The sequence below is a fragment of the Leucoraja erinacea genome, chromosome 9 (genome assembly GCF_028641065.1).
Source record: "Leucoraja erinacea ecotype New England chromosome 9, Leri_hhj_1, whole genome shotgun sequence".
Taxonomy (NCBI): domain Eukaryota; kingdom Metazoa; phylum Chordata; class Chondrichthyes; order Rajiformes; family Rajidae; genus Leucoraja; species Leucoraja erinaceus.
The window spans coordinates 19987095-20008766 of NC_073385.1; the positions used below are offsets into that span (position 1 = coordinate 19987095).

Here is a 21672-nt window from a genome sequence, read left to right on the forward strand (position 1 = left end):
CCCCCCCCCACCCCTCAATCTCCCCAACCCCACACCCTCCCCGGCGCACCCCTGGCGTGGTGGGTGACACTGGGTGAGGTGTAGATAAACGCCACACATCCCACACATCACAACTACTCACGTCACACACAAACGCCTCAACTTGCTTCATCCTATTACAACCCGTGTCATTCCTGCCATCTGTTTGTTGTTCAGGAACGACGTGTATACATTTTGCATAATTCACGTGATTTATGTATGGTTCATGTAGAACTACGTATAATGTTTATTTTGTGTGTAGAATTTATACAGAATGTACGTGTAGTTCATGCACAATTTATCTTATCAGAAGCAAGGAACTGCAGATGCTGATTTACACAGAAGATAGACACAAAGTGCTGATGTAACTCAGCGGGACAGGCAGCATCTCTGGAGAGAAGGAATGGGTGACGTTTCGGGTAGAGACCCTTCTTCAGACTGAGAGCCCAACCTGAAGAAGGGTCTCGAGCCGAAACATCACCCATTCCTTCTCTCCACAGATGCTGCCTGTCCCGCTGAGTTTCATCAGCACTTTGTGTCTATCATTTATCTTGTAATGTATTTATAATTTGCAGACTTTATATAAGGTTATCTCCACGTTGTATCTGAAGCTCAGCAAATGACTGACCGTCAAAAAACTGAGCTGGTGGGGTCAGTGTGTGTGGGGGTGTCTGTGGTTAGTGTGAAGAGCCTGTCCCCCCCCACCCATCCCCATCCCCATCCCCAGGCCCCTGCCCCACCCCGGGAACCGGCCCTGCCCCCTCTCCTCCCGCCCACCCTGGGAACCCCACGTTGCAGACCCCCACCCCACCTCGTACTTCTTCAGCTCCTCCCGGGCCAGGGCGTAGGGCACATGGGAGGTGAGGGGGTTGGTCACCGCCTCCTCTGCCCCCTGCAGCCACTCCTCAATCTGAGAGTAGTCTTCCAGAAACTTCTGCCACAGACGCCACGTCTCCTCAATCCTGGGAGGGGGGGGGGGGGGGGGGGGGGGGGAGGAGAGGGGAGAGAGTGAGACCCCTCGACCCCAACACCCCCTCCCACCCAACAGTGAAGAGTGGGACCCTCATTGGAGATGCTCGCACCATCTTTACTGGACTTTATCCGCACCAGACGTCATTCCCTTGATCCTGTATCTGTGACGGCTCGATTGTAATCACGTATTGTTTTTCCGCTGACTGGGCAGCACACAGCAAAAAGATTTCCACTGTACTTCGGTACACGTGACAATAAAGTGAACTAAATTACACCTCACACTTGTGTAGGAAGGAACTGCAGAGGCTGGTTTAAACCAAAGATAGACACGACAAGCTGGAGTAACTCAGTGGGACGGACAGTAACTCTTGAGAGAGGATTGGGTGACATTTTGCATTGAAACCCCATTCCTTTTCTCCAGAGTTGCTGCCTGACCCATTGAGTTACTCCAGCTTTGTGTGTAGACCTCACACTTTGAACCTTACATTAAACCCCATCTGCCATTTCTCCGCCCATCCCTGCAGCCGATCTATATCCACATTGACAGACTGTCACCCCAGCAATCTTGGTGTCACCGGCAAACTTACTAAGCAGCTTGTGTACAGTCACATCCAACATCAGCCTGATGAAGAGTCCCCACATGAAACAACTGCTGTCCATTCCCTCCACAGATGCTGCCTGACCTGCTGAGTTTCTCCAGCACTGGGTTTTTGGCTCTTTAAACCTTGTATATCTTAAATCAGGTCCCCAAATCAAAACTCCAGGATCCAGTTCCAGCTGCTTTGATATGACTCCCCTCTCATCTCAGGGGTCTCCACTCTACCTCCCTCGGTCACCAAGCAGTGTCACTACACCCCTCTCCAGGTCAGACGCTGGCCCTGAGTCACCCCACCACCCCCCCCCCCCACCCCGGTCCCACGGTCTGCCACTACAAACCCCCACCACCCCATGTTCTACCTCCCACCCCCACATCCCCCAGTCTCCCTCCCCCTGGGTCCCCCACCCCCATGTCCCTCCCTCTGCCTCACCACCCAATCTCCACATCCCCTCACCTCATGCGACGCTCCACGGCCATGGAGCAGACGTTACGCCAACGACGCTGCAGGCTGCGGTTGCGGTGCTGCAACCCGTCGCATTCAGCCTCGACCTCGCCCTCCTCCAGCAGCCCATCACACAGGCGCAGCACCGACGCAACACCCGCACTGCGCTGCTCAATCTCCCGCTGCAGCTCCTGCACCAGGGACACAGGGGAGAAAGAGCCGGGCAGGGGGGGGAAGAAAGGGTAGGGAGGAGAGAGCGGGACCAGGCGGGGGAGAGGGCAGGGGGGAGAGAGAGGGCGGGGGGGAAGAGACCAGGGGGGAGAGAGCAGGGGGGGAAAGAGGGGGGGAGAGAACGGGGGGTAGAGATCGGGGGGGGGGGAGAGAGAGAGAGCGGAGGGAGAGAGAGCAGTGGGAAGAGAGTGGGGCGGGGGGGGAGAGAGGGAAAGCGCGAGGGGGAGAGAGTGGGGGGGGGAGAAAAAGAGCGGTGGGAAGAGAGAGAGGAGGGGGAGAGTGGGGCGGGGGGGGGGGGAGAAAGAGAGCGGGGGGAGGGGGGAGAAAGAGAGCGGGGGGAGGGGGAGAAAGAGAGCGGGGGGGGAAAAGGGGGGGGGGGAAAGAGAGAGGGGGGGGGGGGGGAAAGAGAGCGGGGGGGGGGGGAGAAGAAGAGAGCGGGGGGGAGAGAAAGGCAAAGACAAAGGCCGCTGTGATTGTCTGGTACATTTGTGCAGTTCTGGCTGCCCCCATGCAGGAAGGATGTACATGCTTGGGGGAAGGTGAGGAGGAGGTTTACTGCTGGGATTAGCGGGCATTTGCTACAGGGAGAGTGGGACAGACTTGGATTGTTTTGTCTGGAATGTCAGAGTTTCTAGGGACATCCGAGTGAATTATATAAAATGATGAGAGGCATAGACGGGGTAGACAGTCAGAACCTTTATCACCAGGGTGAAAGTTATAAAAGACCGGCGGGCATAGGTTTACTGTGACAAGAGGAACATTTAAAGGAGCTATGTGTTTTAAACACAGCAGCTGGTGGGGGCCTGAAATGCGAGTTGGCATATTGGGCTTGACCCATCTGCTTGCATTTGGGCCAGAGCTCTCCAATTGAAAACAAAATGTCTTTGAAAAGTTGTAATTGTATCGGCTTCTATACCTTCCTGAGGCAGCTCATTCCATACACCTGCCACCGAGTGAAACCATTGCCCCTCAGGTTCCTGTTAAATCTTTCCCCTCTCACCTTAAACCCATGTCCTCTTGATTCCCTTACACTGGGTAACTCTGCATTCTCCTCATGGTTTTATATAAGATCACCCCTCATCCTCCTGCGTTCCAAGGAATAGAGTCCTAGCCTGCACAACCTCTCCCTGTAGCTCAGGCCCTTAAGTCCTCACAAATCTTCTCTGCACTGCTTCCAGCTTAACACCATCCTTCCTGCAGCCGGGTGACCAAAACTGAACACAGTGCAGCAAACGTGACCTCCCTGAGGCCTGGGACATTAGGTATTGATAGTGTGGCCCATCGAGTCCACGCGACCGGCCATCTTCCGTACACTAGCTTTATCCCACACACTAGGGACAATTTACAGAGACCCATTTAACCTACAAACCTGCACGCCTTTAGGATGTGGGAGGAAACCGGAGCACCCGGAGAAACCCCACGCTGTCACGGGGAGAACATACAGCTCCATACAGACAGCACCCGAGGTCAGGATGGAACCCGGGGTTCTGGCGCGGTGAGGCGGCAACTCTACCGCTGCGCCACCGTGTCAGTACACGATGGTGTGGAGGGGTCGAAGGGCCTGCTGCTGCTAGCCCACGCACCTGCTGTTCGGCGAGCTTCCTCTCGATTTCTTGGTCGTCGCAGATGCTGTAGACCAGGGGCTTGGAGAGCTCGGACTCCATGTGAGCCAGCCAGGAGCGGAGGCAGTTCATCTCTCGGCCCAGGCTCTGCACCGAGCTCAGCGTCTCCTGCAGCCTCTTCACCCTGCGGAGAGAACAAGGCAAGAGGGGGCGAGTGAAACCACTTCTCCAGCGCACTACTCGCTCCTCCACACGTTCAGCTTTAGTTTAGAGATACAGCACAGATACAGGCCCACCGAGTCCACGCCGACCGCCAAACACCTACTCACACTAGTTCTATGTTATCCCACTTTCTCATCCAATTAATTTACAGATCCTAACATCTGTGGGATGTGGGAGGAAACTGGAACACCCAGAGGAAACCCACGCAGTCACAGGGAGAAGGTGCAAACTCCACACAGACAGCACCCAAGATCAGGATGGAACCCGGGTCTCTGACACAGTGAGGATGACGTCTCTACCAGCTGCACCAACCCAAGGTTTAGGTTTATTATTGTCACGTGTACTAAGAGAAAAGCTTTGTTTTACAAGCTATCCAAATCAAATCAGTTAATACCAAACATAAATACTATCAAGGCAAGTTCAGGTTTTTCCCTGGAATACCAGAGGATGAGGGGATGCCCGAGATAAATTTATATTTATGAGTGGCATAGACATGGTAGATACTCAGAACCTTTTTCCCAAGGTGGAAATGTCTAACAAGATGCATGGCATTAAGGTGAGAGGGGGACAGTTTACAGGAGATGTGCGGGGCAAGTATTTTACACAGAGGGTGGTGGGTGCCTGGAACGCACTGCCAGGGGTGCTGGTGGAGGCAGATACCATAGTGGTGTTTAAGAGGCTTTTAGCCAGGCACATGGATATGTAGGAAATGGAGGGATGTGGATCACGTGCAGACAGAGGAGTTTAGTTTCACTTGGAATAATGTTCGGCCCACATCATACCAAGACTATCTCCCTGTGCATAATCCATATCCCTCCATATCCAAAGATAGGAACAAAAAGCTGGAGTAACTCAGCGAATCAGGCAGCATCTCTGGAGAAAAGAAATAGGTGACGTTTTGGGTAGAGACATTCAAAGCCATCTGTTAAAAAGGGTCCTGACCCAAAACGTCACCTATCCATGTTCTCCACCGATGCTGCCTGACCCGCTGAGTTACTCCAGCTTTTTGTGTTGTTTTGTGCCTATTCACAAGTCCCTTAAACACCACCATGGTATCTGCTTTCCCCCCCCCTCCCCCCGGCAGCAGGTTCCAGGCCCCCAGCAGCCTCTGTGTAAAACACTTGCCCCACATACACCCTGCAGACTGGCGTCATCCTTTCCTGCACCCCCCTGGTTCACTCACAATGATGCTGCAGCGCTGGCTTGCCGTGTCCTGCCTGTGGTGAGGAGGCTGTGAATGGAAGTGCTGTGAGCTGCCTCAGGTGGATGTGTGCAGCGATCCTCCCCTCGCGTGCCGCATGAAGTGAGGTGGCCAGTGTTATCACCGAGCTGTCTCCCCTGCACGTACACACACACTGGTCTCCCCCACGCCTGCTCAAATACAGGCTGCTGCCTCTCCCCTCCCCCCGCACACACACACACACACAAAGGCACCGGGCGTCAGCAGGTCGGTCCGCCCCCATCACCCCATGCCCTGGGGCACAGCCGGGCTGGAGCTGCCTCAGCCTCAGGGGCCGGGACACATGCAGAGCCTGTTCTCATCCCCCCCCCCCATTACCCCCCCCTCCCCACCCTGGGAAAACCGGGGATGGCAGTGTGTGTGAGCAGGGACACAACACACACACACAGGTACCCATACACATTGCACATGCACACAGGGACACACAGAGAAAAGACAAACCCAGAACACTCACACACACACACACACACACACACACACACACGTACACACAGAAAGAAAAGATATGCATACAGACAGGCACAGAGTTATATACACACTGAGGTACAAACACATATACAGGGGAAAGACACACAAATAGGTATGCAGAAACAGGCACACACACACACTGAGATACACACTGAGGTACAAACACACACACAGGGGAAAGACAGAAAAGACACGCACATACACAGAGATAGACACGCACCCACAGATTACACACTCAGATATACAAACACGCACCCAGATCACACACACACACAGGTATAGTGACAGATAATCACATACACACAGTGATCAGATAGTCACGCATATATAGATAGTCTCAGATATAGACAGGGATATATATAGGCAGAAACATACAGATTACACAAACACAGATATGATCATACACACAGACAGACAAACCTAGTCACACGATTAATAAACACAGATGGGTACAGGCACAAATATATATAGTGGCGTATATATAAACACCCCCAGCCACCAGTTGACACAAATGCACAAACACACAACCCCCCCCCCCGCCCAAACAAAAGGCACGATGAGTGGACCTTTAGCCGCCCATCACCTGTCAGGGATTCACAATGAGCCGGGTGCTGGAGCAGCTGCTGCCGTGAGGCTGCGGTGAGGCCGGGGTTCGGCCGCAGCAGTGGCGGCTCAGAGCGGGCTCGGGTCTCCACATGTACCGGCACCCAGCTCCTCCACCAGTCCGCTCCTCAAAATACCCCCTCCCCACCTCAACCCCGTCCCTCCCCCTCACCATCTGCCCCCTCTCTCCTCTTCCCTTCCTCCTTGCTCAGCCATGCTCCCTGCCATATTAAACCGTGTCTGTGGCTCAGACACACTCACGCCTGTCCCAGCTGTGTGGCACGGAGTAGACAGCAGGTAGTGCCATTGCCCCCCCTGCCATACAGCACATAGACATTAGGTGCAGGAGTAGGCCATTCGGCCCTTTGAGCCTGCACCGCCATTCAATATGATCATGGCTGATCATCCAACTGAGTATCCTGTACCTGCCTTCTCTCCATACCCCCTGATCCCTTTAACCACAAGGGCCACATCTAACTCCCTCTTAAATATAGCCAATGAAATGGCCTCAACTACTTTCTGTGGCAGAGAATTCCAGAGATTCACCACTCTGTGTGTGAAAAATGTTTTCCTCATCTCGGTCCACAGAAACAGGCCCTCCATGCCAGCCAAAATACTGCATCTAACCTGGTTCCATTTGAACACGTTTGATCCATATCCCTCTAAACCTTCAGTAGAATATAATAATAGAATGTTGCGTAAAACATAAAGTGTTTATAGAATAAGAGTTTATGTAATAAAAGCCACAGAGTGCTGGTGTAACTCAGCGGGTCAGGCAGCATCTGGAGAGAACATAGATAGGTGACGTTTCACAGAGTGCTGGCGTAACTCAGCGGGTCAGGCAGCATCTGTGGAGACTATGGATGGGTGACATTTTGGGTCAGGACTCTTCAGATTGGTCTAAATGTACGATGTTGGCGAGTCTTGTAAACCCAGAGACAGACAATGTAAGTCGCCAGAAGAGCTGCACGGTGGTGCAGCAGTAGAGTTGCTGCCTTACAGCGCCAGAGACCCGGCTTCCATCCTGACTCTGATGCTGTCTGTACGGAGTTTGTACGTTCTCTCTGTGACCGCCTGGCTTTTCCCCGGGATCTCTGGATTCCTCCCACCTATCAAAGACGTTCAGGTTTGTAGATTAATTGGCTTTGGTAAAATTGTAAATTGTCCCTAGTGTGCAGAATAGTGTTAATGTGCAGGGATTGCTGGTCGGCGCGGAATCTGTGGGCCGAAACACTTGCGTCTAAAGAGTAAAACATGGAGGGCATAAATGTAAGCGGGGCAGAGTTTAAGGGACATGTGCGGGGCAAGAACGGGTTGCCAGGGGTGATGGTAGAGTGAGATGCGATGGTATTTATGAGGCTTTTGGAGAGGCAGGTAGATATGCGGGGAATAGAGAGATATGGATCACGTGTAGGCCTATAAGAGTTGGTCTTGGCATGATGTTCGACACATATATTGTGGGCCGAAGGGCATGTTCCTGTGCTGTACTGTTCTATGTTCTATGCTGGAGTAACTCAGCGGGTCGGGCAGCATCTGCACCCGACCAGAAACATCGCCTATCAATGTCCTCCTTAGATGCTGAATTACTCCAGCACTTTATGTTTTACGCAAGATTCTAACATCTGCAGTGCCTTATGATTCCCTCTAAACCTTTCCTATCCATGTACCTGTCCAACTCAATCTTTTAAATTCTGTTATAGTCCCTGCTTCGCCTCCTCCGGCATCTTGTTCCATACACCCAGAACACAACATAATCAAACACTTGTCCCACCCCGGTCATTCCTCCTTCTCCCCGCTCCCGTCCGGCAGAAGGTACAGAAGCTAGAAAGCGCGCACCACCAAACGCAGGAACAGCTTCTTCCCCTCTGTTATCAGGCTTCTGAACGGTCCTTACATAAGCTAGGGTACTGTCCGATTCACCTCTACCCCATTGTGGACATTGGACTTTGTCTGTGGAACTGATGCGCTACAATGCTGTACCTCGCTACATGTGACAATAATAAATCTAAACCTACAGTTTGTGTAACAGTTACCTCTATGACTCTATGAGGTACCGTGAATGTAACAAGGACTATGACCCGGCAGTGACTGTGCGCGTGACAGGGACCATGTATGACAGGGCCCGTGTCCCAGCACTGGGTGGCAGGCCGCGCTCTGTGGGTGAGGGGTGAGGGTGGGCTTGCCCTGTGGAGGGGGTGGGGGCATGGCTGAGGCAACAGATGTCTGTGGTGCAGAGCTGCCAGTTGCTGGGGATGCCATTGTGACGCTGCCAATGTCATTGGTGCGTGTGTGTGAGTGGAGGCTTCACACAGGCTATTCACCAACACCTGTCACTGAGGGATTAGGCAGCGGCTGAGGGAGGGAGGACAGATGTCCGCAGCTCACCCAAAGCCCGGCTCCATGCAATCAGTTCCGTCACCTGCAACTGTTCACCAACATGCAGCTCGTTCACAACCCCCTCCCCCCCAAACACACCTCTGTGGTTTAATATCAGTGCGGCGCTCCCTCACCCTCGACCCTCCCTCACCCCCACCCCTCCCCCGGCGCTGCCCCCACTCACCTGTGCTGGGCGAGGTGCCCGAGTTGTCGCCAGCGGTTGTTGAGGAGAGTCAGCTTGCCCTCGATGTCGGCAGCAGGGCCCGCCTCGCTCTCCCTCAGTGCCGCCCCCAGCCGTTCCACGCTGCTCCTATGCCACGCACGCCGGCCCAGCTCCCCCACACACGCCTGTACATGTACACGCACCATCAGCACGGCCCCCACACGCCAGTACATGTACACACACACACCGTCCAAGGCCCCACCCCCAGTGAAAAGTCAACAGACCTTTCCTATCCATGTACCTGTCCAAATGTCTTTTAAACATTGTTATAGCACCTGCCTCAACTACCTCCTACTGAAGCTCATTCCCAACACCCACAACCCTCTGTAGTAAAAAGCTGCCCCTCAGGCTCCTATTAAATCTTTCCCCTCACCTCAAACCTATATCCTCTGGTTCCCGATTCCCCTACACTGGGTAAATGTGCATTCACCCCATCTATTCCTCTCATGATTTAATACACCTCTATAGGTTCTTCCCTCATCCTCCTGCGCTCCAAGGAATAGAGTCCTAGCCTTCTCAACCTCTCCCTGTAGCTCAGGCCCTTGAATTCTGGCAACGTCCATGCAAACCTTCTCTAAATCTTAAAGCAGCTTAATGACATCTTTCCTAGAATAGGGTGACCAAAATTGAGCACAGTCCTCCAAATGAAGCCTCACCAACTCCATGTACTATAACTGGAACATAACATCCCAACTTCAATACTCAACACACTGATTGATAAAGGCATTTAGACCACCTTGTCTGCCTGTGATGCCACTTTCAGGGAACTCCTAGATGCCTCTCCTCTACCACACTCCCCAGATCCCTGCCGTTCACTGTGAGGATCCTGCCCTGGTTTGACTAAATGCAACACCTCGCATTTATCTGGATTAAATTCCATCAATTATTCCTCAGCCCACTTGCCCAGCTGATCAAGATCCTGCTGCAATGTTTGACAATCTGCCTGTAGCTAATAGTGCCTAGTCCAGGCAGTCTGAAGAAGGGTTTGGCCCAAAACGTTGCCTATTTCCTTCGCTCCATACATGCTGCTGCACCAGCTGAGTTTCTCCAGCAGTTTTGTGTACCTATCATTCGTGTAAACCTCCTCTGCACCGTCTCCAAAGCCTCCACGTCCTTCCTGTAATGGGGCGATCAGAACCGTACGCAATAACCACATACAACCTGACCAAAGTCCTACAAAGTTGCACTGTGACTTCTTGACTCTTGTACTCAATGCCCCAACTGATGAGGGCAAGCATACAGTATGCCTTTACCACTATCTACTTGTGTTGCACTTTTCAGAGACGTGGATCTCAAGATCCCTCTGTATATCTATGTTGTTAAGGGGTTTGCCATTAACTGTCTATGTTCCCTGGAGTACATGGATAGGTGACCAAACTACCAACATGAAGAAGGGTCCCGACCTGAAACGTCACCTATCCAAAAGGCTGGAGTAACTCAGCGGGCTAGGCAGCATTTCTGGAGAGAAGGGATGGGTGACATTTCAGGTCGAGACCCTTCTTCAGACTGGTTAGGGATAAGGGAAACGAGAGATATAGACGATGATGTGGAGGGATAAAGAACAATGAATGAAAGATATGCAAAAAAAGCAATGATGATTAAGGAAACAGGCCATTGTTAGCTGTTACACAAAAAAGCTGGAGAAACTCAGCGGGTGCAGCAGCATCTATGGAGCGAAGGAAATAGGCAACGTTTCGGGCCGAAACCCTTCTTCAGACCCGAAACGTTGCCTATTTCCTTCGCTCCATAGATGCTGCTGCACCCGCTGAATTTCTCCAGCTTTTTTGTGTAACCTTCGATTCTCCAGCATCTGCAGTTCCCTCTTAAACATTGTTAGCTGTTTGTTGGGTGAAAACGAGAAGCTGGTGCGACTTTGGTGGGGGAGGGATAGAGAGAGAGGGAATGCCAGGGGCTACCTGAAGTGAGAGAAATCAATATTCATACCACCGGGCTGTAAGCTGCCCAAGCAAAATATGAGATGCTGTTCCTCCAATTTGCGTTTAGCCTCACTCTGACAATTGAGGAGACCGAGGACAGAAAGGTTTGTGTGGGAACGGGAAGGAGAATTAAAGTGTCCAGCAACCGGGAGATCAGGTTGGTTCAGGCGGTCTGAGTGAAGGTGTTCCGCAAAACGATCGCCCAGTCTGCGTTTGGTCTCGCCGATGGATAAAAGTACACATCTTGAACAATGGATACAGTGGATGAGATTGGAGGAGGTACAAGTGTACCTCTGCCTAACCTGAGGTCCCTGGACAGAGTCAAGGGAGGAGGTATAGCGACAGGTGTTGCATCTTCTGTGGTTGCAGGGAAGATACCTGGGGAGGGGGTGGTTTGGGTGGGAAGGGATGAGTTAACCAGGGAGTTGCGGAGGGAACGGTCTCTATGGAAGGCGGAAAGAGGTGGAGATGAGAAAATGTGGCTAATGGTGGGATCCCGTTGGAGATGGCGGATATTTCGGAGGATTATGTGTTGTAAGCGACGGCTGATGGGGTGGAAGGTAAGGACTAGGGGGACTGTCACTGCTGCAACTAGGGGAGGGGGAGCAAGGGCAAAGCTGTGGGGTACCGAGGAGACACGAGTGCTGCAGAGATGCTGCCTGACCCGCTCGCTGAGTTACTCCAGCACTCTGTGTCTATCTTTGGTAAACCAGCACCTAATATTGACAGGCTTCCCCAAAGCCCACCCTCTCACCTTCTGCAGCGTCTCGATGGTCTCCTCGAGTGTCGGCCCGGTGCACACAGAGATCTGTTCCTCCGTCTGTGTCAGCCATTCCTGCAGCCGCTTGCACCGGCTGATGAACAGCAGCCTCTGCTGCTGCCCCCGGCTTATCCCCAGCTTCGGCGCCGCCTCCTGCCGGATTAGCCACAGAGCCGGTGCACGGCATTAGGTCAAGGTGACAGCAGCAAGTGCCGTACACTGCCCGACATAGCAGACCAGCACAGTCCCCTGAACCCTCACTCCCCCTGAACCCTCACTCCCCCTGAACCCTCACTCCCATGAACCCTCACTCCCATGAACCCTCACTCCCATGAACCCTCACTCCCATGAACCCTCACCCCCCCCTGAACCCTCACTCCCCCTGAACCCTCACTCCCCCCTGAACCCCACGGTGGCCATTGACTGGTCCAGGCAGCGGGCAGTCGAGTGTCTGGCTCGAGCCAACCACGTGTCCCTTCTTCCAGGCCTACGTCAGTGCTTTTGTACTGTCAGTGTCATCTACTGTTCTACACCCTTGTACTGAACTCTGATTGTGCCCATGCATAGTCAGATGATTAGTGGCCTCTATGTAAAAAAAGGCGGCTCAGGCAGCATCTGTGGAGAACATGGATAGGTGACGTTTCACAGAGTGCTGGAGTAACTCAGCGAGTCAGGCAGCATCTGTGGAGAATGTGGATAGGTGACGTTTCACAGAGTGCTGGAGTAACTCAGCGAGTCAGGCAGCATCTGTGGAGAACGTGGATAGGTGACGTTTCGGGTTGGGATCCTTCTTCAGTTGCAGGTAAGTTGATTGTCAGTGTGGGGGCGGAGAAGGAAAGTTGAAGAGGAGGGGCAGGACAAACCCTGGCAGTTAGTCGGTGGATAGTGAGGGGGGTTTGATGGGACAAAGACAAAGTGTGAGACCAAAGGATCAAAGAGTTGCCAATTGTGAAGCTGGAGGAAGGATATGAGGTGGAAGGGGAGGAGGGAGGGGGTGGGAGATTTAACGTCAACCACTCCGTCTCTCCACAGACGCTGCCTGTCCCACTGAGTTACTCCAGCTTTGTGTGTCTATCTTCAGGGGGTGGGGAGAAATAGGTGCGTCCAGGTGTGGCACAGGGGAGTGGATGGGAGAGAGGGAGGAGTGGACGGTGGGTTATGTCGTTACCAGTGTTTCCACTTTGAAGGAAATTACCCGAAATTCTGGAAATTCTGGTTGGCTTTGGGTTATTTTAGGAAAATGATATAATTTCAGGAAATTTCCGCATCTGGTCTGTGAAGGGGTGTAAAGGTAATACACACAGCACTGCCGGTTTGGCGCTCAAAGGTTTAAACTGGGCGCTATCAGTTTAACGCGTGGGAATTTAAACAAAGAGCTGTCGGCAGCAGCGCTATGGGTTCTAAATAAAGCGCTATGGCCACAGCACTATGGGTCACAGACTGTTCGGGAAAATTCTCATATAACAAAGAGGCTTTGGAATTCTCTTTCTCAGTGGTAGTTGAGCCTTTGATTATTTTTCAGGCACTAGAATTCTGGATAAGCCTAGTGGTGAAAAGTAACCAGTGGGCGGTGGGATTGCAGTTACATTGGGATTGGCCTTGATCTTACAGAACGGTGGGTGGGCTCAAGAGACAGAGAGGGAGAGAGGGAGAGGAGAGAGAAGGGGGGAGGGAGGAGGGAGGGGTCGAGAGAAGGAGGGAGAGAAAATAAGGAAAGGGGAGAAAGGGATGAAGAGAGGGATGGAGGGACGGAGAGAAAGGGGGAGGGAGAGAGAAGGGCGGAGAGGAGGGAGAGGGATGGAGAGGGGAAGGGAGAGGGAGGGGGAGGGAGGAAGGGAAAGAGGGGGGGAAAGGGAGGGAGGGAGAGGAGAGCGAGGAGGGATGAAGAAGAGGGAGAAGGAGGGAGGGAATGAGGGTGGGAGGGAGGGAGAGAGAGAGGGAGAAGAGCAGAGACTGAGACACATGAGAGCAGGTTGAAAAAACTAAGACAACGAAAGCTGCCTTGCATAACACTGTACAAGTGAGTAACAGAAGCAGGCAGATGTCTACTCCACTGTGAAATCTCCTCAAGGTACTTTGAAGTTCTCCTCTCTCCGAAGACAGTTTAGCAAGCTCCTCTCTCACAGCTCCCCCTCCGTGATTCCTCCTTCCCTCCAACTCTCCCACAGCCTACTGTCTCCGCCTCTTCCTTCCATTTTCCCGTCCCCCCGACATCAGTCTGAAGAAGGGTCTCGAACCGAACCGTCGCCTATTCCTTCGCTCCATAGATGCTACCTCACCTGCTGAGTTCCTCAAGCATTTTCGTCTACCTTTGATTTTTACAGCATCTCCAGATCTTTCTTAAATGGTGTAGTTACATAGATCTTTTGCCTTGTTCGCCTTTGTGTTGTTAACGTGTGCCCGCGGGGGAAAACACAACAACAAAAAGCACGCAGGAAGCATTTTTGACAATTTCAGGAAATTTTTTTTTGAGATGTGGAAGCACTGGTAGTTACCCAACACATGGTGATTAGTCGGGAGAGAGTCTAGGATCAGAAGCCATAGTCCCAGAATAAAAGGAGGTAGCTTTAGCAAGGAGATGATGGTATGGTATGTTGGCTTTCATAGCAAAAGGATTTGAGTATAGGAGCAGGGAGGTTCTACTGCAGTTGTACAGGGTCTTGGTGAGACCATACCTGGAGTATTGCGTGCAGTTTTGGTCTCCAAATCTGAGGAAGGACATTATTGCCATGGAGGGAGTGCAGAGAAGGTTCGCCAGACTGATTCCTGGGATGTCAGGACTGTCTTATGAAGAAAGACTGGATAGACTTGGTTTATACTCTCTAGAATTTAGGAGATTGAGAGGGGATCTTATAGAAACTTACAAAATTCTTAAGGGGTTGGACAGGCTAGATGCAGGAAGATTGTTCCCGATGTTGGGGAAGTCCAGGACAAGGGGTCACAGCTTAAGGATAAGGGGGAAATCCTTTAAAACCCGAGATGAGGAGAACTTTTTCACCACAGAGAGTGTTGAATCTCTGGAACTCTCTGCCACAGAGGGTAGTTGAGGCCAGTTCATTGGCTATATTTAAGAGGGAGTTAGATGTGGCCCTTGTGGCCAAGGGGATCAGAGGGTATGGAGAGAAGGCAGGTATGGGATACTGAGTTGGATGATCATATCGAATGGCGGTGCAGGCTCGAAGGGCCGAATGGCCTACTCCTGCACCTAATTTCTATGTTTCTATGAGGCAGGAAAATAGTGCTGAAGGAAAGATAGGTCAGCCATGATTGAATGGTGTAGACGATGGGCCGAATGGCCTGATTCTGTCCCTTTGACCCGTGAGCATAGACGGCCCTAATGGCGGGGTGCCACTCACCTCCAGCTGTTGCCACTGGAGCTCCAGATGTGCCGGCTGGGCCTGGAAGGCGGCGACAGTGCCAGGGGAGAGGCAGGCGGCCACCAGGCTGGTCTGGCTGCTCAGCGCGGCGAGTCGGCTGGCCCAGTCTCCCCACAACATCTCCGCACCCTGGCACAGAGACAGAGTCACAGCCAGAAACCACCCCCCCCACCCCCATCTCCCCACTGCCTCTCACCCCACTCTCCCCCACAACCCGCAGTTCTCCCAATCCCCACACCACCCTCTCCCCACTCTTCAACATGCCCCCTCCTCCCCCACCCCCCCTCACCTCATCCTTGCCCCCCTTTCCCCCGACACCTCTACCCATGCCCCTGGTCTCCCTGCTCCACCCTCTCTCTCTACCCCCTTCTCCATACCTCTTAATCCACCCACTATCCTCTCGCCCCCCCCCCTTCCGTCTCACTACCCACCCCCACGGCAGAGCGTTGCAGTCACCCACCACCCTGTGTGTAGGGTCCCGCAGATCTCCTATAAACGCTGCCGTCTAGTCTTTGCCACTTCCCCCTGTGGCAAGGATGTGATTGTCCACCCAGTCTGTGCCTCTCCTTGTGCACGGCGCCCGGCCCCTCACCTGTACCTGGAGCTGAGTCTGGCCGCTCTCGCTGGCTCCACACCGTACACTCTTCACATCCGCCCGCAGCTCCTGCACTTTGTGGCCCAGCACAGCTGCCTCCTCACAACATCTGCTGCATATCTGTGCAAGGGTGCAGGTTACAGCAGCTGGTCAGATGCCCAGGCCCTGTGTGTGTGTGTGTGTGTGTGTGTGTGTGTGTGTGTGTGTGTGTGTGTGTGTGTGTGTGTGTGTGTGTGTGTGTGTGTGTGTGTGTGTGTGTGTGTGTGTGTGCGCGTGTGGGGAGTGTGTGCGTGCGTGTTTGTGTGCGTGTGTGTGGGGACTGTGTGTGTGTGTGTGTGCGCGTGTGTTTGTGTGGGAAGTGTGTGTGTGTGTGTGTGTGTCCGCGTGGGGTGTGCGTGTGCGTGCGCGTGTGTGTTTGAGTGTGTGTGCGTGCACTAAACTAAATGGGGGGGGGGGGTGTCAAATGGGATAGTCAAGGACGGAGTTAAAGGCAAAGGGTGTAAAGGGATAGTTAACGACCCCAGAATTAACGGGAAAGAAAGCTCACAAAGGGATAGGAGAGTATAGCCAAGTGTAATAGGGATCGATGTGAAAGGTGTGATGTCTAAGGAATTAAAAGTAATGTATTTGAATGCGCGAAGTATAAGAAGTAAAGTAGATGAGCTTGAGGCTCAGTTCGAGGTTGGTAGATATGACATTGTGGGGATTACTGAGACGTGGCTGCAGGAGGATCGGGCCTGGGAAATTAATATTCAGGGTTATACACCCTATAGAAAGGACAAGGCAGGTAGGCAGAGGAGGAGGGGTAGCTCTGCTGATGAGGAATGGAATTCAGTCCCTTGCGAGGGAAGACATAGATACTGACGAGGTCGAGTCACTGTGGATCGAGTTGAAGAATTGCAAAGGCAAGACAACACTAATTGATGTTATCTACAGACCCCCAAATAGTAGCCCAGATGTAGGGCGTAAGTTGCAGCAGGAGTTAAAACTGGCATGTAATAAAGGTAATGCCACTGTGGTGATGGGGGATTTCAATATGCAGGTAGACTGGGAAAATCAGGTTGGTTCAGGACCCCAAGAAAGAGAGTTTGTAGAATGCCTCTGAGATGGGCTCTTAGAGCAGCTTGTAATGGAGCCGACCTGAGAAAAGGCAATTCTGGATTTAGTGTTGTCCAATGAACCAGATTTGATAAGAGAACTCGAGGTAAAGGAACTGCTTGGAGGTAGTGATCATAATATAGGGAACAAGGATCATAATGATTAGTTTTAATCTTCAATTTGAGAAGGAGAAGATTAAATTGGAAGTGTCAGTGATGCAGTTGAACAAAGGGGATTATGAAGGCATGAGAGAGGAGCTGGCCAAGGTAGACTGGAAAGGGATCCTAGCAGGAATGACGGTGGAACAGCAATGGCAGGAATTTCTGGGCATAATCCGGAAGACGCAGGATCATTTCATGCCAAAAAGGAAGAAAGATTCTAAGGGGAGTAGGAGGCAACTGCGGCTGACAAGCGAAGTTAGGGATAGAATAAAACTAAAAGAGAAGATGTATAACACAGCAAAGAGTAGCCGGAACACAGAGGATTGGGAAACTTTCATAGGACAACAGAAAGAAACAAAACGGGCAATACGGGCAGAAAAGATGAAGTACGAAGGGAAGCTGGCCAGGAATGTAAAGAAGGACAGTAAAAGCTTCTTTAGATAAGTTAAGGAAAAAAGAATAGCAAAGTCAAATGTGGGTCCCTTGAAGGCAGACACGGGTGAAATTATTATGGGCAACAAGGAAATGGCAGAAGAGTTGAACAGGTACTTCGGATCTGTCTTCACTAAGGAAGACACAAACAATCTCCCAGATGTACTGGAGGACAGAGGATCTAAGGGGGTCGAGGAACTGAAAGAAATTGTCATCAGGCAAGAAATAGTATTGGGTAGGCTAATGGGACTGAAGGATGATAAATCCCCTGGGCCTGATGGTCTGCACCCCAGGGTCCTCAGGGAGGTGGCTCTAGAAATAGTGGACGCATTGGTGATCATTTTCCAATGTTCAATAGATTCAGGATCAGTTCCTGTGGATTGGAGGATAGCTAATGTTATCCCACTTTTCAAGAAAGGAGCGAGAGAGAAAACAGGGAATTACAGACCAGTTAGCCTGACTTCGGTGGTGGGAAAGATGCTGGAGTCAATTATTAAAGAGGTAATAATGGGGCATTTGGACAGCAGTAAAAGGATTAGTTCAAGTCAACATGGATTTATGAAAGGGAAATCATGCTTGACTAATCTTCTGGAATTTTTTGAGGATGTGACAAGTAAAATGGATGAAGGAGTGCCAGTGGATATAGTGTATCTAGACTTTCAGAAAGCCTTTAATAAGGTCCTGCACGGGAGACTGGTGACTAAAATTAGAGCACATGGTATTGGGGGTAGGGTGTTGTTGTGGATAGAAAATTGGTTGCCAGACAGGAAGCAAAGAGTAGGAGTGAACGGGTCCTTTTCAGAATGGCAGGCAGTGGCAAGTGGAGTGCCGCAGTGCTCATGTTGGGGCCGCAACTGTTTACCATATATATTAATGATTTGGAAGAGGGAATTAGGAGCAACACTAGCAAGTTTGTGGATGACACAAAGCTGGGTGGCAGTGTGAACTGTGAAGAGGATGTTAGGAGGTTGCAGGGTGACCTGGCAGATGCAGTATAATATAGATAAATGTGAGGTTATCCACTTTGGTGGCAAAAACAAGGGGGTAGATTATTATCTCAATGGGGTTAGGTTAGGTAAGGGGGAGGGTACAGCGAGATCTGGGTGTCCTTGTACACCGGTCACTGAAGTTGGCGTGCAGGTACAGCAGCCAGTGAAGAAAGCTAATCGAATGTTGGCCTTCATAACAAGAGGATTTCAGTATAGGAGTAGAGAGGTTCTTCTGCAGTTGTATAGGGCTCTGGTGAGACCACATCTGGAGTATTGTGTACAGTTTTGGTCTCCTAATTTGAGGAAGGACATCCTTGTTATTGAGGCAGTGCAGGGTAGGTTCACAAGATTGATCCCTGGTATGGCGGCACTTTCATATGAGGAAAGAAGGCAGGTACGGGATACTGAGTTGGATGATCAGCCATGATCATATTGAATGGCGGTGCAGGCTCGAAGGGCCGAATGGCCTACTCCTGCACCTAATTTCTATGTTTCTATGAAAGATTGAAAAGACTAGGCTTGTATTCACTGGAGTTTAGAAAGATGAGGGGGGATCTTATAGAAACATATAAAATTATAAAAGGACTGGACAAGATAGATGCAGGAAAAATGTTCTCAATGTTGGGCGAGTCCAGAACCAGGGGCCACAGTCTTAGAATAAAGGGGAGGTCATTTAATACTGAGGTGAGAAAAAAACGTTTTCACCCAGAGTTGTGAATATGTGGAATTCCCTACCACAGAGGGCAGTGGAGGCCAAATCAATGGATGGATTAGCACCTAGATAGAACTCTAGGCGCTAATAGAATCAAGGGATATGAGGAGAAGGCAGGCACGGGTTATTGATTGGGGACGATCAGCCTTGATCACAATGAAAGGTGGTGCTGGCTCGAAGGGCCAAATGGCCTCCTCTGTTTTCTGTGTGTGTGTGTGTGTGTGTGTGTGTGTGTGTGTGTGTGCGTGGTGTGTGTGTGTGTGTGTGTGCGTGTGTGGTGTGTGTGTGTGTGTGTGCGTGTGTGTGGAGTGGGCCAGGGGATGGGTGGTCACCTACCTGCTGGACGTTGGTGATGTGTGATACGTTGGTCTCCAGCAGTGAGCCGGCCCGCTCCCAGTCGCTCTGCAACTGGGACATCTCTCCCCGCAGCACCAGCCTGGTCTGCTCATCAGCCTGGACCTCCAGCTCCCGGCCCAGCCCCAGCACTCGCTCGTAGTCACCACTGCAGCACCGCAGCACCCGCACCTCCCCCTGGAACACACACGCTACCGTCACGCTACCCAGCACTCAATCGCAGTCACCGCCGCAGCACCTCCCCCCGGCAAACACGCACACGCATCATCACATCACCCACCGGCACGGTGACACCCACTCCTACCCCGACACGCTACCATCGCGCCATGGAGTGGGGCAGAGACTGGGGCAGAGCGGTGGGGGGGCGAGGGGGAGACAGGGAGACGATAGAGGGGGTCAACGCATGGTCAGCATGGGCTCTCGGTGTGGGGTCAGTGCCGGGGTCGGTCCGAGGCCAGGCTTTGACCCCAGGTCATTACCTGCAGCTTGTGCAGTTGTTTCCAGATGTGGGGCAGGCTGCAGCTGCTCTGCCCGGCCGTCAGCCCCACACGCTGCAGCACCCCCGCCAGGCTCCAGTGCAGCCCAGCGACGCATTCAGTGTAACGCAGCCAGCGATGCAGCGCTGCCCGCAGCAACAACTCACACACGCACAGTGGCAGCCTCAGATCCCCAACTGCAGCCGCACCACTGGGAAAGACAGGAACATCAGCAGCATCGTCACCATGGGGTGAGGGGGAGAGAGGGGGGGGGAGGGGGGGAGGAAGAGATAGGGAAGGGGGTAGAGAGAGAGAGAAGAGGGGGGAGGGGGGGAGGGGAGGGAGGGGGGAGAAAGAGGGAGGGGGAGGAGAGGTGAGAGAGGAGAGGGGGGGGATAGAGAGGGGGGGAGAGAGAGAAGGGGGGGGGGACGTCAGCACTGCCCCCAGCATCGGGGGGGTAAGTGGGCAGAGGGTGTGTGTGGGGAACAGAGGGTCGACCCTGGGGAGATGGGGGGAGACGGGGTGTACGATGTGAAGGAGATGGCGTGGGGAGTGTGTGGGGGGGGGACGGGTAGGGTGACACGGACAGACTGGATGGATGGGGGGAGGGTGCGAAAGATGAAGAGAGGCAGTGAGGAGTGAGGGGAGGCAGGGGTGGTCAGGAGAGAGGAGAGGGGGAGTGAAGGGGAGAGTGGGTGGGGGAGAGGGAGAGTGAAGACGAGTGGGGGGGGGGGGGAGTGGGGATCGGTGCATGTTACCTGTGCGGCTCCCCTGTGTCCGGGGGAGGTGGGGAGTCCGTGTTGGGGGGCTGGAGGGCGAGGGTCACCCCTCCCTGGAGCACCTGTGGGGGGGACGGTTAACGAGGGGACCGATGATTAGCCCGAGTCAATACCCCCGCTCCCCCCTTCCTCTCCCTCCCTCCTTTCCCTCCCTGTCCTCTCCCTCCCCATGTCCTCTCCCACCCCGCGTCCCCCCCCCCCCCCTCCCGCCCCCCTCTGATTATTGCCCCTTCAATGCGGCCTCACCTGCACAGCTACCAGCTGTTGTTGCAGCTGCTGCAGGTTGCCGGGCGATGGGGCGGCCAGCCCTCCTCCACCAGTGGCCGCAGCCATGTCCAGTCTTGCCGTGAGCCCCCCTGCCTCGCCCTGCAACGCCGACAGCAGCACCGTCACCGCGGCACGGGGAGCACAGCACGGTCACGGGTGGGGGGGCTCAGTCATGGGGACGGTCACAGTGTCACAGGATGGTCATGGGGGGGGGGGGGGGGAGGTTCTCGATCATGGCTTGTCACAGGACGGTCACGGCATGTCACGGAGAGCACGGAAGGGGTCATGGGTCAGTCACAGGGGTCACAGGTGGTTTCAGTCATGATCACGGCTTGTCACGAGACGGTCATGGGCCGGTCATTCACAGCTGGCTGGGAGAGCAAGGGGAGGGGGAGGGGGGAGAAGGAGGGGGGAGAGGGAGGGAAGAGGGGAGAGAGGGAGAGGGGAGAGAGGGAGGGATGAGGGAGGGAGGGAGGGGGGAGAGGCCGTACCTGCAACGGGCCCAGGCTGCCCCCTGTGCCAGTTGCCAGCGGTGCTCCAGCTCCTTTATGCGGCGGTGCCCATCCTGGTCCAGGGAGAGGCGGGCAGCTAGAGCCCTCCACGGGTGGAGCAAGGCTCCGGCAGCAAGCAGTGTCCCCAGCGGCTGCTGTAACACACACAGTGAGGGAACGTTGCACTGTGGGAGGGGCGGGTTTGAAGGGCGGGTATTGAGGGATTGCTGCGCTGTGGGGGACGGGGGCGGGGGTGGGTGAGTGCTGAACTGTGGGGGAGGGGGCACCG

General features: G+C 53.2%; 1 protein-coding gene across 1 annotated transcript in view; it reads right to left on the reverse strand.

The window, feature by feature from the left end:
* Positions 1-21518, reverse strand: part of LOC129700593 (nesprin-2-like) — a 27897-nt gene extending 6379 nt beyond the window's left edge. Inside the window, 12 exon segments of the mRNA XM_055641211.1 lie at positions 830-980; positions 2043-2221; positions 3845-4007; positions 8917-9080; positions 11647-11805; positions 15009-15158; positions 15622-15744; positions 19353-19547; positions 19850-20057; positions 20605-20687; positions 20872-20991; positions 21384-21518. Coding sequence (XP_055497186.1) covers positions 830-980; positions 2043-2221; positions 3845-4007; positions 8917-9080; positions 11647-11805; positions 15009-15158; positions 15622-15744; positions 19353-19547; positions 19850-20057; positions 20605-20687; positions 20872-20958 — 1662 coding nt within the window. The 5' untranslated portion in view covers positions 20959-20991; positions 21384-21518.
* Between the last annotated feature and the right edge of the window lie 154 nt (positions 21519-21672).